Source organism: Amphiura filiformis, chromosome 20, assembly GCF_039555335.1.
Source record: "Amphiura filiformis chromosome 20, Afil_fr2py, whole genome shotgun sequence".
Lineage (NCBI taxonomy): Eukaryota > Metazoa > Echinodermata > Ophiuroidea > Amphilepidida > Amphiuridae > Amphiura > Amphiura filiformis.
Window position 1 is genome coordinate 28,179,503 of NC_092647.1, and position 17,895 is coordinate 28,197,397.

Consider the following 17,895-nt stretch of genomic DNA (forward strand, 5'->3'; position numbering starts at 1 on the left):
AACTCACTTCCTGGGAACTGAATACCACACAAGGGTCATTTTAATGTAACTCATTGACCCATTTGGGTTATATACTGCCTTTATAGCTATAATGACATCCTTGTGATCTGGTCAACTCATTGACAGATACCAACCTCAGGAGGGAATTCAATTTTTGATCAATTCTCTCCAGGTAGTGAAACGTAATGCATCATCAGCATATTGCAACAAGTCAAAGTTAATGCAATCTGAAGATGTAAATAAAATATGCAAAATTCTATTACTTCCTTTGGAAAAAGCATGTTTTCAGATTATGCTGTTTAATAGGTTAGGTGAGAGAGACTCCTTGTTTCACTTGGTGTTGTTGGTGTAAGTAAGACAGGTCTGTAAATTTGGACCTCTATTTTTTGCGCAGAAAGCTCCATTCACCAATGGCAAAACCATCACTAAAAATATTGTGTTCTAACGTTACTAGCATATTCAGTGATACAGAAAAATGGTTTTCTCTAGGAATATCATGAACATATAGTACAACACAAGACATGGTTAATGAAATCGGAAGATGTCAATGAAATATGCAAAAATCCTTCACTTCTGTATAGCCTACCCCAGTGGCGTAACTAGGGTTGGTAGCGCCCGGGGCAAGAAACAAAATTGGCGCCCCCCCCCCCCCACACACACACACACATAATTCTTGAAACAATCGCGCGCGGGGAGCGAGCGGAACTTTTGACAAATAAGGCCTACCACTAATATTTTTGGTTACTAGAAGTTGAATATCGATCTTAAAATGTTCTTTCAATCGGATTTTGTGCTGAAATGCGAAAATTATGACTTTCATCGCTTGTAGGGGCGCAGAATCGATGCTGAATTGGTCATTTTGCGCCCCGAAGGGTGGCGCCCTGGGCACGTAGCCCCCTCTACGCCACAGGCCTACCCCATACATTATGATATCATCAATACACCTAGATTCCAAGCAACAAATGGCTCTTTAAAGAACCATATTTGGTTATGTTGATCACTTGATAAACACAACCACATACCAGCAAAAGGTCCGTTCTCTCTCAAGACCTTGTCCAAAATGGTTAAAACTGGATCTAATGTAAGCAGTCGAGGTATACAATACACAGACAAATATTACGCAAGTACACAAGTGAAGGAGATCATTAGTGATGCTTAAATAATACCCCTGGGGAAACGGTCGTGGGTTCGATTCCCATGCCGGCACATTCCCTTGCTTTTTGTTCAAGCTGCGTTGTCTGCCGGATTGCCGGTCAGTATTTGTGTTTATTTGTTGTATTCTTTAATTGTAACTCTTTGGGTTTGTAAACTGCTCTTTCTTTCTTCTCAATAATCAAAACAAAAGTACACAATAATAAAAGAGAAAGGTAAGAGCTAGCAGCCCGGTTTAAATGGATATGGGGAACAAGATAGGGACAAAGAAAGATGCAAACTAAAGCAGTATGTAAACTGTGGTAAACCGAAAAAAGAGTACTAAAACCATGAAAACTGTAATATCCAAAACGACAGAAGTAGACAAAAATTACCCAAAATACAACCACATCAACGTTTAGAGCAGATATACCATATTACCCTTCCTCAAGGACAAACTACACAATACATTGTATTACAGCAAAGGATTTAACATGGTTAGAATTTCGTTTCACGTTGCAAGAATCAATCTTGATTCTTGCAGAATAAATTTGCGGGAATCATTTGATTCTCGCAAATCAACTTCTGTGTAAACTACAAACGTTTGCGGGAATCAACTTTGATTCACACACATCTGTTTACGAGAATCTTTGCGAGAATCGATTCTGTGATTCACGCCGAAATTCTGACCCTGTTTAATTTACAAATGTAGAAGCCAGCACGACAATAATATAATCGCAGCAAGTAATTGAACATAGCCATAGCCAAGGTAAGCAAGCAAAATATCATATCTTTTTTTGCCTCGTGAGTTTTCTTTCAACTTGAAGTAACAAATAAATTCAATTATGTAAGATATAGTCACGCATGGTCATTATTCTGTGACATTTGACCATAAATGACTGGTACGAATTGGTCACAAAATGATTCAATACTCTAGGGATTTCACTTAAATTGGCCGTCAATCAGAGTTATATAATTTCATACTGAAAGTTGGAACACTTAATAAACATGGGAATTCTTAGCAAAAAAGATTGTTGAAATATAATGAAAATACCTCCCCTTCATTAAGCTAATTATTTGAATCATTTGAGCCAATAATCATGGGTATTACTCAATATTTGTTTTTCATCACAATTTGCATTCTAAAACTAGTTTGTGGATACTGGCTTTTGAGGAAGGTAACGTGTAAGGGCCGCTACAGACTTTTTATTGGATGTAGAATATTCGATGTAACATGTCTGCGTTATTTAATCTATTCTCATTCTATTTCCAATAATGTTTAAATTATAACGAATGTTTTATGACGATAAATCGATAATATATTTCCATCAGATATTCGTCATAACATATTATCGATTTACGTCATCAAACATTCGTTAGACATGTTTGAAGTTATAAACATTACTGGAACTAGAATGGGAATAGATAAATAACGAAGACATGTTGCATCGAATATTCTATACGTCAAATACTCGGAGTATGTATGTCCCTTAAACCAACATGATGTAGCTATATATTCATATCTTCTATTTCAAAACCACTATACTATTACTGACTTTCAAACCACCTACAACGTGTACAATGAATGAAGTTGACGTAGACATTTAGAAGTCGAAGTCAATTTGTAGCTGTTTTTTAACGGCCTTTCGAAACCCTGTCTACTGTTCCTGCTACTCTTTGAAAAACAACTTATTAAATGGTTTTTGAGACAACAACCACCACTGAGTTTCTGTACACGCTATACTCTTGTAGTTGATAAGCCACTCACGAATGTTGAAATAATTAAGCATTTAAAACAAAAATTCAAATTAACAGAACATTAATGCAATAAAGGTGATGGTGATCTGTCAATTATTTCTGTTGAAAGTAATAAAATAAGAGAAACGATCCTTTCTGTTTGCCAAGCGCAAGCATCATCATTCTTCATCAGGGCATCATGGTGATTGTATCCAAGAGCAAATAAGATCAATAATATTATTGGGAATGTTTAATTGACCGATTTTGTCATGTACTACAGTTGACGTTGATGAAATTTGTCTTAATATTTTAGCCTAATGCTTGTAGATATAATTATGCTATTGGTTCAGGGATGCTTATATCTTGAATGTGACATCTGCTACAGAACGTAGTGATGAAACGTATAGATAGCTGCATAAAGAACTTCCAGTGATAGATAAAATCCCGGGTTAAAAGCTGTATTACAAGTTCCGATAGTACCCCGGGAAAGTATTATGGACTCTTCACATATCATGTTGCCTGTTGAATCTCTTTAACATGTTCAATGTTACAACATCCGACAATTTAAGTTTGAGATTTAGATTGCTTTTCCCGTCGTCTGCAAACTGCAGTGGAATGGAGACAATGAAGACTGACAATACATACCAGGGTATTGCACATGAGTATCGAAATATTATGTCACAACATATCATGCTTGCTGAAAATGTCACCGCTTCGTTAGGTACCCGAGACGAATATTCGTCTCAGATAAGTACTGTAAGAACATGGACTGCCCCAGTCCATGGTAAGAACAACAACCAAGATTGGTAGGCAGATGCCAACACAAATAAAACTAGACTTAGCTGTGGTCTAAGACCACGAACACAGCCGTGTTTTGACCCCTAATGACCTTTAACCCCAAAATATATGACAACGCCCATAGACATTGGCTAATGTCAATGCATGGGTGCACGTGGCACAACTTTGCTATGTTATTTGTGGCAGAAGGGGCATTTTGAAGGTTTTTCGTCTCAGACCGGAAGTGACCCCTTAATGACCTTTGACCCAAAATAAAAAATACCACGTATGAATTGGGTAACCACAATTCATGTGTGAACATACCGTTACTGTCCTATGTTTTTCTTAGCAAATACAAAATTTTGAAGGTTTTTCGTTTTATACCGGAAGTGACCCCTTAATGACATTTGACCCCAAATCTGTGAGGACCCCATAGACACTGGGTAATAACAATTCAAGTGTGCAAGTGGTGTCACTGTCCTACGTAATTTGTGGGAGAAGAAGCATTTTAAAGGTATTTCGTTTTATACCGGAAGTGGCCCCTTAATGACCTTTGACACTAAATAAAAAAATACCACATATACACAGGGTAACTACAATTTATGTGTGAACATATCTTTACTGTCCTATGTTTTTCTTAGCAAATAAAAAATTTTGAAGTTTTTTCGTTTTATACCGGAAGTGACCCCTTAATGACCTTTGACCCCAAATCTGTGAGGACCCCATAGACACTGGATAATAACAATGCATGTGTGCAAGTGGTGTCACTGTCCTACGTAATCTGTGAGAGAAGAAGCATTTTGAGTTGAAATCACGTTTTTGACCTCTATGACCCCTGCGTGACCTTTGACCCCACGAGTTTCATGTGACATGTAGGGGCATGGTCAATGATGGTTGTGACCAAGTTAGGTCAAAATAGGTGTAAGCATGTAAGTGCTAGAGCAAATGTAGTGGTCGGCAGAAAGAAGAAGAAGAAGAAAGAAAGAACTAGACTTAGCTGTGGTCTAAGACCACGAACACAGCCGTGTTTTGACGCCTTAATGACCTTTGACCTCAAAATATATAAAACGCCTATAGACATTAGCTAATGTCAATGTATGGGTGCAAGTGGCACCACTTTGCTATGTTATTTGTGGCAGAAAGGGACATTTTGAAGGTTTTTCGTCTCAGACCGGAAGTGACCCCTTAATGAACTTAGAAAAAAAAAAAAAAAATACCACATGTACAATAGGTAAACACAATTCACGTGTGAATATGTGAATATACCATCACCCTCCAATGTTTTTCTTAGCAAATACAAAATTTTGAAGGTTTTTCGTTTTATACCGGAAGTGACCCCTTAATGACCTTTGATTCCAAATTTGTGAGGACCCCATAGACACTGGGTAATAACAATGCATGTGTGCAAGTGGCGTCACTGTCATACGTAATTTGTGGGAGAAGAAGCATTTTAAAGGAATTTCGTTTTATACCGGATGTAGCCCTTTAATGACCTTTGACCCTAAATAAAAAAATACCACATATGCACAGAGTAACTACAATTTATTTGTAAACATACCGTTACTGTCCTATGTTTTTCTTATCAAATAAAAATTTTTGAAGGTTTTTCGTTTTATACCGGAAGTGACCCTTTAATGACCTTTGACCCCAAATCTGTGAGGACCCCATAGACACTGGATAATAACAATGCATGTGTGCAAGTGGCGTCACTCTCCTACGTAATCTGTGAGAGAAGAAGCATTTTGAGTTGAAATCACGTTTTTGACCCCTATGACCCCTGCGTGACCTTTGACCCCACGAGTTCCATATGACATATAGGGGCATGGACAATGATTGTTGTGACCAAGTTAGGTCAAAATCGGTGTAAGCATGTAAGTGCTAGAGCAAATGTAGTGGTCGGCAGAAAGAAAGAAGAAAGAAGAAAGAACCTGTAAGAAAAAAGACACAGCCGTGACTAACGTCACGGCTGTGTAAAGAACCTGTAAGAAAAAAGACACAGCCGTGACTAACGTCACGGCTGTGTAAGAAGAAAGAAAAGACTTAGCTGTGGTCTAAGACCACGAACACAGCCGTGTTTTGACGCCTTAATGACCTTTGACCTCAAAATATATAAAACGCCCATAGACATTGGCTAATGTGAATGTATGGGTCCAAGTGGCACCACTTTGCTATGTTATTTGTGGCAGAAAGGGGCATTTTGAAGGTTTTTCGTCTCAGACCAGAAGTGACCCCTTAATGACCTTTGACCCCAAATGAAAAAATACCACATGTACAATAGGTAAACACAATTCACGTGTGAATATACCATCACCCTCCAATGTTTTTCTTAGCAAATAAAAATTTTTTGAAGGTTTTTCGTTTTATACCGGAAGTGACCCCTTAATGACCTTTGATTCCAAATTTGTGAGGACCCCATAGACACTTGGTAATAACAATGCATGTGTGCAAGTGGCGTCACTGTCATACGTAATTTGTGGGAGAAGAAGCATTTTAAAGGAATTTCGTTTTATACCGGAAGTAGCCCCTTAATGACATTTGACCCTAAATAAAAAAATACCACATATGCACAGAGTAACTACAATTTATTTGTGAACATACCGTTACTATCCTATGTTTTTCTTAGAAAATAAATATTTTTGAAGGTTTTTCGTTTTATACCGGAAGTGACCCCTTAATGACCCTTGACCCCAAATCTGTGAGGACCCCATAGACACTGGATAATAACAATGCATGTGTGTAAGTGGTGTCACTCTCCTACGTAATCTGTGAGAGAAGAAGCATTTTGAGTCGAAATCACGTTTTTGACCCCTATGACCCCTGCTTGACCTTTGACCCCACGAGTTTCATATGACATGTAGGGGCATGGTCAATGATGGTTGTGACCAAGTTAGGTCAAAATCGGTACAAGCATGTAAGTGCTAGAGCAAATGTAGTGGTCGGCAGAAAGAAGAACTAGACTAAGCTGTGGTCTAACCCACGAACACAGCCGTGTTGTTACCCCTAATGACCTTTGACCCCAAAATATATGAAAACGGCCATAGACATTGGCTAATGTCAATGCATGGGTGCATGTGGCACCACTTTGCTATGTTACTTGTGACAGAAGGGGCATTTTGAAGGTTTTTCGTCTCAGACCGGAAGTGACCCCTTAATGACATTTGACCCCAAATAAAAAATACCACATATGAATTGGGTACCCACAATTCATGTGTGAACATACTACGTTACTGTCCTATGTTTTTCTTAGCAAATACAAATTTTGACGGTTTTCGTTTTATACCGGAAGTGACCCCTTAATGACCTTTGACCCCAAATCTGTGAGGACCCCATAGACACTGGATAATAACAATGCATGTATGCAAGTGGTGTTACTGTCCGACGTAATTTGTGGGAGAAGAAGCATTTTAAAGGTATTTCGTTTTATACCCGAAGTGGCCCCTTAATGACCTTTGACCCTAAATAAAAAAATAACACATATACACAGGGTAATTACAATTTATGTGTGAACATACCGTTACTGTCCTATGTTTTTCTTAGCAAATAAAATTTTTTGAAGGTTTTTCGTTTTATACCGGAAGTGACCCCTTAATGACCTTTGACCCCAAATCTGTGAGGACCCCATAGACACTGGGTAATAGTAATGCATGTGTGCAAGTGGGTTCACCGTCATACGTAATCTGTAGGAGAAGAAGCATTTTTAGTTGAAATCACGTTTTTGACCCCTATGACCCCAGCGTGACCTTTGACCCCACGAATTTCATGTGACATGTAGGGGCATGGTCAATGATGATTGTGACCAAGTTAGGTCCAAATCGGTGTAAGCATGTGAGTGCTAGAGCAAATGTAGTGGTCGGCAGAAAGAACCTGTAAGAAAAAAGACACAGCCGTGACTAAACGTCACGGCTGTGTAAGAAGAAGAAGAATTGAGAAGAGACAGCACAAGCCGACGTTTGACGTCGGCTTGTAAATAGAAAGATAGCAAATATTTTAAACTATGGGAATGAGAGGGAGAGTTAGAGGAGACAAAAAGAAAAGGGAAGAGGTGGGGAAGAAGGAGAGAGAACTAGACTAAGCTGTGGTCTAACCCACGAACACAGCCGTGTTGTTACCCCTAATGACCTTTGACCACAAAATATATGAAAACGGCCAAAGACATTGGCTAATGTCAATGCATGGGTGCATGTGGCACCACTTTGCTATGTTACTTGTGGCAGAAGGGGCATTTTGAAGGTTTTTCGTCTCAGACCGGAAGTGACCCCTTAATGACATTTGACCCCAAATAAAAAAATACCACATATGAATTGGGTACCCATAATTCAGGTGTGAACATACCGTTACTGTCCTATGTTTTTCTTAGCAAATAAAAAAAATTGAAGGTTTTTCGTTTTATACCGGAAGTGACCCCTTAATGACCTTTGACCCCAAATCTGTGAGGACCCCATAGACACTGGGTAATAACAATGCATGTATGCAAGTGGTGTTACTGTCCTACGTAATTTGTGGGAGAAGAAGCATTTAAAAGGTATTTCGTTTTGTACCGGAAGTGGCCCCTTAATGACCTTTGACACTTAATAAAAAAATACCACATATACACAGGGTAACTACAATGTATGTGTGAACATACCGTTACTGTCCTATGTTTTTCTTAGCAAATAAAAAATTTTGAAGGTTTTTCGTTTTATACCGGAAGTGACCCCTTAATGACCTTTGACCCCAAATCTGTGAGGACCCCATAGACACTGGGTAATAACAATGCATGTGTGCAAGTGCTGTCACTGTCCTACGTAATTTGTCGGAGAAGAAGCATTTTAAAGGTATTTCGTTTTATACCGGAAGTGGCCCCTTAATGACCTTTGACCCTAAATAAAAAAATACCACATATACACAGGGTAACTACAATTTATGTGTGAACATACCGTTACTGTCCTATGTTTTTCTTAGCAAATAAAAATTTTTGAAGATTTTTCGTTTTATACCGGAAGTGACCCTTTAATGACCTTTGACCCCAAATCTGTGAGGACCCCATAGACACGGGATAATAACAATTCATGTGTGCAAGTGGTGTCACCGTCCTATGTAATCTGTGAGAGAAGAAGCATTTTGAGTTGAAATCACGTTTTTGACCCCTATGACCCCTGCGTGACCTTTGACCCCACGAGTTTCATATGACATGTAGGGGCATGGTCAATGATGGTTATGACCAAGTTAGGTCAAAATCGGTGTAAGCATGTAAGTGCTAGAGCAAATGAAGTGGTCGGCAGAAAGAAGAAGAAAGAAGAAAGAAAGAAGAACGAGATCTGATTGGTTGCGGTCACCTGCGACCGCGAGCACAGCCACCAGGCGGTTTTGTTGATAACCGGAAGTGATCCCTTAATAACCTTTGACCCCGCAAAATATTACATACTGCTCAGGATGTCATAAGGAATATTCCTGGTGAATTCCAGCTTAATCGGAATTTATAAATGGATTTTGATTTTTTTAAATTTATGATTGACCTTTTGACCCCCTTAATGACGTTTGACCTCAATGAAAAAAAAACCTTATGTACACCGACAAAATGCATTGTTCCAATTTTAAATAAAAAATTCTACTTTGTTTAGTTGTCGAGATAAAAATTCTTAAAGGTATTTAGCTAAAAACAGGAAGTGACCCCTTAATAATGACCTTTGACCCCCAAAATAAAAATACCATGCATACATCAGGTAACACTAATTCATGTATGATGATTATATTACTCTGGTCTGTTTACATTTTGAGATAAAAATTTTAAACTTTTTTGATAATTTTGATTTTTGACCGGAAGTAACCCCTTAATGACATTTGACCCCAAAACTGTAGGCATCCTAAAGACCCTAGCTAGTAGCGATGCATGTGTGCTAATGGCGATCTCTGCTATGTAATATGTAAAGACAGTGATTTTTTGAATATTTTTTACAAATTTTTCAGACTTTTACCGGAAGTGACCCCTTAATGACCTTTGATCCCAATTCTGTGAAGGACTTTTAGACACTGGCTATAGGTGATGTATGTGTGCAAGTGACGTCACGATGGTATGTTATATGTGGGAGGAGTAGCATTTTAGTGAAAATCACGTTTTGGCCACTGACCGGAAGTGGATGACATTTGATCGGAAGTTGATCATGTGACATATGTGGCACCACCCAATAGTCCCAGTGACCAACTATGATCAACATGGCTGAAAGCATGTGGCTACGATGGTTGATTTAATGATGTTGACAGAAAGAAGAAGAAGAAAGAAGAAGAACGCGGTAAAAAGAATGCACAGCGCCGATGGCGGCTGTGCAAAGAACCTGTAAGAAAAAAGACACAGCCGTGACTAACGTCACGGCTGTGTAAAGAAGAAAGAAAGAAAGAAGAAAGAACCTGTAAGAAAAAAGACACAGCCGTGACTAACGTCACGGCTGTGTAACTAGACTAAGCTGTGGTCTAACCCACGAACACAGCCGTGTTGTTACCCCTAATGACCTTTGACCCCAAAATATATGAAAACGGCCATAGACATTGGCTAATGTCAATGCATGGGTGCATGTGGCACCACTTTGCTATGTTACTTGTGACAGAAGGGCATTTTGAAGGTTTTTCGTCTCAGACCGGAAGTGACCCCTTAATGACATTTGACCCCAAATAAAAATACCACATATGAATTGGGTACCCACAATTCATGTGTGAACATACCGTTACTGTCCTATGTTTTTCTTAGCAAATAAAAATTTTGACGGTTTTCGTTTTATACCGGAAGTGACCCCTTAATGACCTTTGACCCCAAATCTGTGAGGACCCCATAGACACTGGATAATAACAATGCATGTATGCAAGTGGTGTTACTGTCCGACGTAATTTGTGGGAGAAGAAGCATTTTAAAGGTATTTCGTTTTGTACCGGAAGTGGCCCCTTAATGACCTTTGACCCTAAATATAAAAATACCACATATACACAGGGTAATTACAATTTATGTGTGAACATACCGTTACTGTCCTATGTTTTTCTTAGCAAATAAAATTTTTGAAGGTTTTTCGTTTTATACCGGAAGTGACCCCTTAATGACCTTTGACCCCAAATCTGTGAGGACCCCATAGACACTGGGTAATAGTAATGCATGTGTGCAAGTGGGTTTACCGTCATACGTAATCTGTAGGAGAAGAAGCATTTTTAGATGACATCACGTTTTGACCCCTATGACCCCAGCGTGACCTTTGACCCCACGAGTTTCATGTGACATGTAGGGGCATGGTAAATGATGATTGTGACCAAGTTAGGTCCAAATCGGTGTAAGCATGTGAGTGCTAGAGCAAATGTAGTGGTCGGCAGAAAGAACCTGTAAGAAAAAAGACACAGCCGTGACTAACGTCACGGCTGTGTAACAAGGCCAATGTTGATGCCGATTTTAACTTAGCTCTTATTTCTCTTTTGCAGGATTTAGGTAGCTGGTCTAAGTCAGCTTGCGTGTCATACTGCAGTTACTGTCCGTTTTCCTATACACAATACACAGTGCTCTCACCATTGACGCGTGACCCCTACAAATGATGTACGTTGCAAGAATGGGCACTTGCCTAGTTAACATCACTGTGTGAAAAATAACCAGCCAATATGTTAGGTATTCTCCAAACTTCTAGCAAATATATTTCTCTAACATGACCTAAAATTACAGCTAGGTTAGATGTTCAGAAATAGTCGCACTTTTGTAAAATATGAGTGAGGGCAAGGCATAGCTAGCCAACTCCCCGTGTTAATTGAATGGAGATTTGACCGAAAATATTGGTATCGGACTGCTCACTTCTGAAGGATGCCACAAAAAAACGGTACAAGCTACATCTTAACTATTCTCTGGCAATCATCATGATGAGTGTCTTATATATGCCGAAATTGGGTACTGTAGGTGATTGACAAAGGGTCGCACTTTTCTGATAAATAAGTGACAGTGAACATGAAATATCAGCGCCCATAAACCCAAGTTAGTAGCTAGTTAGTGGAGGCCGTCACGGGACTGATTATTGATTATTGAAGTGCCTTATTAATAGATACGCACGATTTAGGGCAAGAAAAACAAACCGGGACACTTTTGGAGACATCATCATCATCATCATCATCATCATCATCATCATCATCATCATCATCATCGACATCATCATCATCATCACTTTCTACAATTTTTCTAAACAACATAGGGCCTACCGTTTTAATAAGATTTTTTTCTTGAAATGCATGTAACTATAATTATTGTTTAGAGCGTGATGAAATAAAACATCACGATTTTCATCACAAAACAAATATAATGCATAAGAAATCGTTTGTTTTAGAGCGTGATGATGAAATAAAACATCACGATTTTCATCCCGAAACAAAGTAATACATAAGAAATCAATTTTTCGTGAGTGATGAAATAAAACATCAAAATTGTCATCACGAAACAAAGTAATACATGAGAAATCGTTTGTTTTAAAGCGTGATGAAATAAAACATCACGATTTTCATCACAAAACAAAGTAATAGACCTACAAAAGAAATACATTTTTCGAGAGTGATTAAATAAAACATCACGATTTTCATCACGGAACAAAGTAATACGTAAGACATCGTTTGTTTGATTGCAATCAACCGCGACAGTTCGTCTCACACACATAACAATGCACTGCGATCAAATAGGTTGATGACAACATTTGATTGAATGGACTGCACTGCGCCATGATTACGTGCACCGGTTCAAATCCTTTGTTTGGAGCCAATCAATAATTTCACGTACAGCCTCTATGCAAATTAGAGTTTACACACGCTGCAGCTGGGGTAATCGACCGAAGTTGGTTGCCGTTAGTGATCGAATGCATGAGCTTATTTGCTTTACTGAATCGATTTACTGGATTAATTTCCTGTTAACTGGGTTTAATGCCACAAAGGTCGAATCGCCTTTGCCATGGACCATGACTGCATCATGTACATACAAAATCTCCTAATAACTCACACATTTTCTGATGGTATGTTCCTACGATCACATGCTGACGGCAGTCTGCTTGAGTGTAATATATAGAACTCACACAACATATGGGAATAATGTCTTCTGCAATTCTGTGCCAGCTCTCTGGAACCAATTACCTATAAAAGCTTATAAAACTTGATGTTCGTACTTCACCTAGTCTGGCCACTTTTAAATCTAATCTGAAAACCCATTTGTTTCCAACCTAAGTTTTTATTTTTAATTAAGATGTACATTTTATTGTAGCCTAAGATGTAGTGTAAGTTGTACTTTTTAAGATCATTGTAAAGCGCTTTGTTCATAATTATGCTAAGGCGCTATATAAATTCCGTTTATTGTTATTGTTGAAAATCTTTTACAGGAAGGGTCAGTTTGGTCATTCATTACGCTTTTATCAAAGTAACATTCGACAATTTGCGCAAAATATTTCATGTTCTATTTTGATGATCACGCTCAACTTCCTAGAAACTCAGTCTTGTCATCTCGCTTGGCAATGTCGGGAAAGAAAGGACTAAAGGATAACGTTTATAAAGTTTGTTTCAAATACTAGTAATTAAGGTAACGTGATATAGACGGGCCCAGCAACGTAAATGACGTTAGTGGTGCGTAATGTTGACGTTTCGTGCACGTTACGCCACGCAGCGTATACAGAAATTAGTTCGATTGTTTGGTGTGCTTTTAAAAATATTATTATCGAGTTTTAATGGAATGCTTTATAACCATATTAGGTAATGACGAAAGATCCAATGCGGCTATGACTCTGGACCGAACGCGTAAGGTCGGGAAATAGAGTGTCTTTAAAGGCCCATTCAGTGATTTGCTCATCTGTACGATCGTAAAAATCATCCAAATTCAGATTTGGGTACATTTGTCATTGTCATAAATATGTAAACATAGCCTGACAGTGGTTCAGCCGAAAGCCGGAAGGAATTTACATGAATCTGCAATTTAGATACTGACAGTATCTAAATTAGCTACATGTATTTGAATGGGGCTTTAACTTTGTTAATACTAACTGTTTTCTTTGTGTTTTGCCAAATTTTTCATTTCAAAAATACCAAATGACAATTTGAATGACTTATCCTTCACCTTTAAGCAATTTATAAACAATTTTAATTTTGAATGGGTCTTTAAGGTTGGTCTGAACCCTGGAATTATGGAAACTTTCGGGCCTCATAACTGCTAAATTGTTAGTCTAAAGTATATAAAAGTATACGTATTTAGAATGGCAAAGACTTGATAAGTTCATCTGTGAGGTCAAATTTGGGCCAAAATGCTCATTTTTGGCCAAAAATCCAAAAAAAACGTTTTTTGGCCCACTTTTTTTTTTCGTGCAACGTAAAAAAAAATCTTGAGCCAATTTTTTTAAAATTAATTTTTAAAAACTAGACAAAAATATCTAGCGACCGTTTTTTCATTTTTTTTGAATTTCGACCAACTTTAAGGTCTTTAAGCGCGGGAAATAGTCTTTGCAAAATTCCAATGTGACGATATGGGATGAAAAACTAAACAAAACCAGTAGAAAAGGAAAGAGCAAAATGAATAAATATTTTATGGTTACTCTTACCGTATACGTCCCGTTGAATTGTTGTTGTTAACGGTGTTCCCGTGCTGTAGTTCAACATTGTTTCTGTAATTCCAACATGTTTTGGCAGTGTTGTAGTAATTGTAGCCTTTGCAGTAACTAATTGACTCGGTTCAGTCGGACTAGATGTTAGATCCAAAACCATTCTTACACCACTATTCCTGTCTGATATACCTTTAGTGTTTGCTTCCAAATTCGGAGGCTCAAAATTACTTCTCGTATCTGCATTTTGATGCGCAGTTCTATCTGGAGCTTGAAATGTATTTTGTTCACTCCAACAAAACGAGAATAACAATAACAATATTCCCAATTCCCGTAGTTTTGCCTTCCCCATAACGAAGTCTAATAGTGCGCAAGAACACCTTATTTCCATATTTTCTTTGGTTTTTGCTGCCTTAACAAAAGGCAAAACAATTATGTATTCCACGGTATTGAGTAAGATATAAAATTCCACTAATTTATCGTCTCACGTATCGTCGGCAAATGCAATGTCGATCTCTTTATCGTTAGTGACTTTTGGCGGCTCCTTTGGCGGCTCCCTTAGCCATTGGGTGATTGCTTGCTTCACGGGCTTGCTTCGCACCTCCACAGCACAACCTTAGTGAGAGGCAAATATTAGTGCAAGATTTCTGCCATTTGCCCATTTTAAAAGACACTGACAATTTTATGCATACAGTCGAGTCCGAATCAAGATGGAACTTTTGGCTCAAAAGTTGAAGAATAAACACAAGTAAGTAGCCACATTGTCTCAACAGAGCAATTTCGATGTTGTGATCTCTACATGCTGCGGGCCATTTCCCGCTAAAAATATCAATCACGCACGGAAGGAGCACATGTACTAAAACTTTTTCAGTGCTGACGAAACTGAATAGCGGTGTAGTCCGCGTAGCTTAGTGTGTAATGAATCCAGGATCTTCTTCTAGCTGCTCTTGCCAATGTTTATTTGCTTCGTCAATCGTGATGACAACTAAACGTGTTGTTCCATAAAATCCTCGGCGCTAAAGTGTAAACCACCAACGTTACAAATCATTTGCTTTTGATGCCTATCTTAACTTTATTCTTTGACCCTATTCCATTCAGTATTTATAGCAGACTCACGTCAAAAACTACGTCGCCTCGCTCACATTTTCAATTCCGTCAACAAGAACTATGAAGAAATCACATTTAAATCGACTTTTCCTGAACGATATCCTACAAAGGGAACTCTTGTTTTCCAGGAAATTTCTATTCATAAAATTTGTAATGTATTATTTCTTGTTCAACGCAATTCAAAGTATGAAGTTTTTACATTATGGTTGGCACGAACTTTGTGAAAAGCGCCCTCTCCTTGCGTAAGAAGGGTTTTACAAATGAATCAACTCGACCTAATACTTCAACTAACAGTCACAAATAGTGGACAGACTAACTGTCATATTAAAAACTTGCCAACATAAAATTTCGTCGAACGCTATTTGCCATATACTTGCTGTTAGTAGGTAACAAGCTACTTCCGCCCGGAACTTTCTCATACTATAGTAACGCCATGATGAGTCCATGCAACCTTTCCCCCTGACTCTCTATGATCAGGGTTTAGATTGGCTTGACATCATCACTGTCAATACTAAAGGCATTTTATAGGCATTTGAGGTTTTTAATGCAACATAATTTGTATATTAATTTACTAATTTGAATCAGTTCACAGAGTGTTTCCCCTCTTCTGAAGGGTCCTTCCTTTTATGAAGCAACCTTTCCCCTTTACCCTTAAGAGAATTACTCGGATATTGTGGTGAGAAACAGAATAATTATGTATTCAGCAAATAGTGTCGCGGTTTGCGCAGAAGATTACCATCGGATGTTCAAAGGCAGTTCCGCAATTTTAATTGGTGTCAGAACACAACCACTGTGAAATTCAAAATACATTTAAATTAACACTAGACGGTGTTCGTAGAACACAACTTAAGCCTTCTGTATGACCATGATTACGCAGAGGTGTGTGGTGATGTCATGCGACAAATCTGAGTGTTCGACAGGTGCGTCTTCGGAGATACCGTGGTGGTACATGGTGAATTGGTGGTGTCACGTAAAACCTATACACCAATCCGAGAAGCGTTTACTGTATTTGGCCCTCTATTGACGGCAACACAGATGTACCAGAGCGGGAGATTTAATTCGTAATTCAATACTCATGATTGTGTATTGAATATCACTGTTGTGTACAATTCCCGGGTACAATTCTGTATAGCACACAATAAATAATGGATAGAACCCCCGACCTCGGGACACCGCAGTTTTACATCGGGGACACCGCAGTAATGGCGAAGTCGGATAGGTGTATAGACTAAATAACTATCAGGATAACAAAAACATAAGTTTTTGTTTTCTGTAGATGGCCTGAAAACCACAATGCGACATGCGGATTTTTATTCTTGACATTTTGTGTAAAGGTGTGTGGGTGGGGGAGGTGGGGGTGAATATTTAGAGCAAATATTTATATAACTCAGTGCAAATTAGGTTAGGTATGAACGTTTTCAGGATTTTGTTTTTCGTCTCCGTGCATTAAAGTGCGGGGTATCATCGTGATGAAGTTGTATTATTCTTTTTTTATTCCCTGTACTTGGGACTGGTGGGGAAAATTCTGGAATAATACGTATTCGCTAAAGTTACACATGATACCTGAAAGCTATGTGTTTTGGTTTCTGTGTGCAGTGGGCGACAACCATCTAGAAACTAAATTCAATACGAATTACAATAATTGCATTGTTCAAGACGGGACAATAGATTGAATGAGGCTGATAAACCCCAAACTTGAAAACGCCCATTAAAAAAAGAAACGAAATCATTCAAAAAGCTTCAAAATCACCTCTGTTGACTGAAGTTGTAAATTGAATTCTTGAAAACGGAAGCCTCGTTTGTTCCTGTCCGTTTTTTAACCACTGGGCCCCTATATAAACTTCCCATGCCGTATCAGTCACCAGTTTGAATAATGTTAACTATAAACACGAACTTCTTGTCTTGATATTGTTATCATTATTAATCAGCAGCAATTGAGTATATTACAGTGGAGATACGCCTTTGGTATTATGGTGCCAACGTTAACTTTCTGTAAACTTGAACGCAACGCGTAATGAACTGCAGTGACACGCTTACACCCCGGGCTTACACCATCGGCACACTATTTCCTAACATGTAGGGGCGCAAGCAATATATAACTCCGCTCCGTCTAAATTGGGGGGCATTCCCATAATACTTTTATTGCACCCCTCCCCTACGATTCGTGGAAGATGAAAAAAACAAGCATACAAAAGAAGAGAGTGTCCTTTCGTGGCTTTGAATCTCATATACCTGGAAAGGTTACTTACAGTTACACTTGCCAATAATATAACACGAGTTAGTTCCATGACAAATTTTACGTGCTGAAATGTATATTTCCCGCCAATAATCAAGATAGTTAACATACAAAATTACTGCACTGCAACCTTGACATTATTCACCGATGACAGAGTCATGAACTAATTTACCAACAATAATCAATTGGTTCCTTTTTTTGGTACTTTCAATTCTTATATCAGATTACATGCTATCCACATAAGGATAAGCAACACAAATCATGCAACCATGTGAGATGACAACACATTCAGTTAAGTAAGGGGCGCACCATTAGATTTCCAGGGGGGGCATGGGAGTTTTTGAAAAAAAA

At 38.4% G+C, this 17,895-nt stretch overlaps 1 protein-coding gene across 3 annotated transcripts in view; it reads right to left on the reverse strand.

The window, feature by feature from the left end:
- LOC140142583 (macrophage mannose receptor 1-like) overlaps positions 1-17,895 on the reverse strand; it is a 139,924-nt gene that overhangs the window by 91,959 nt on the left and 30,070 nt on the right. The window contains exon 1 of one of the 3 annotated variants that reach the window (XM_072164578.1): positions 14,202-15,490. The exons of the other annotated variants lie outside the window; for them this stretch is intronic. Within the exon in view, the coding sequence (XP_072020679.1) occupies positions 14,202-14,592 (391 nt within the window). The 5' untranslated portion in view covers positions 14,593-15,490. Of the gene's footprint in view, positions 1-14,201; positions 15,491-17,895 lie in introns of those variants that run through there. 3 annotated transcript variants of the gene reach the window in all.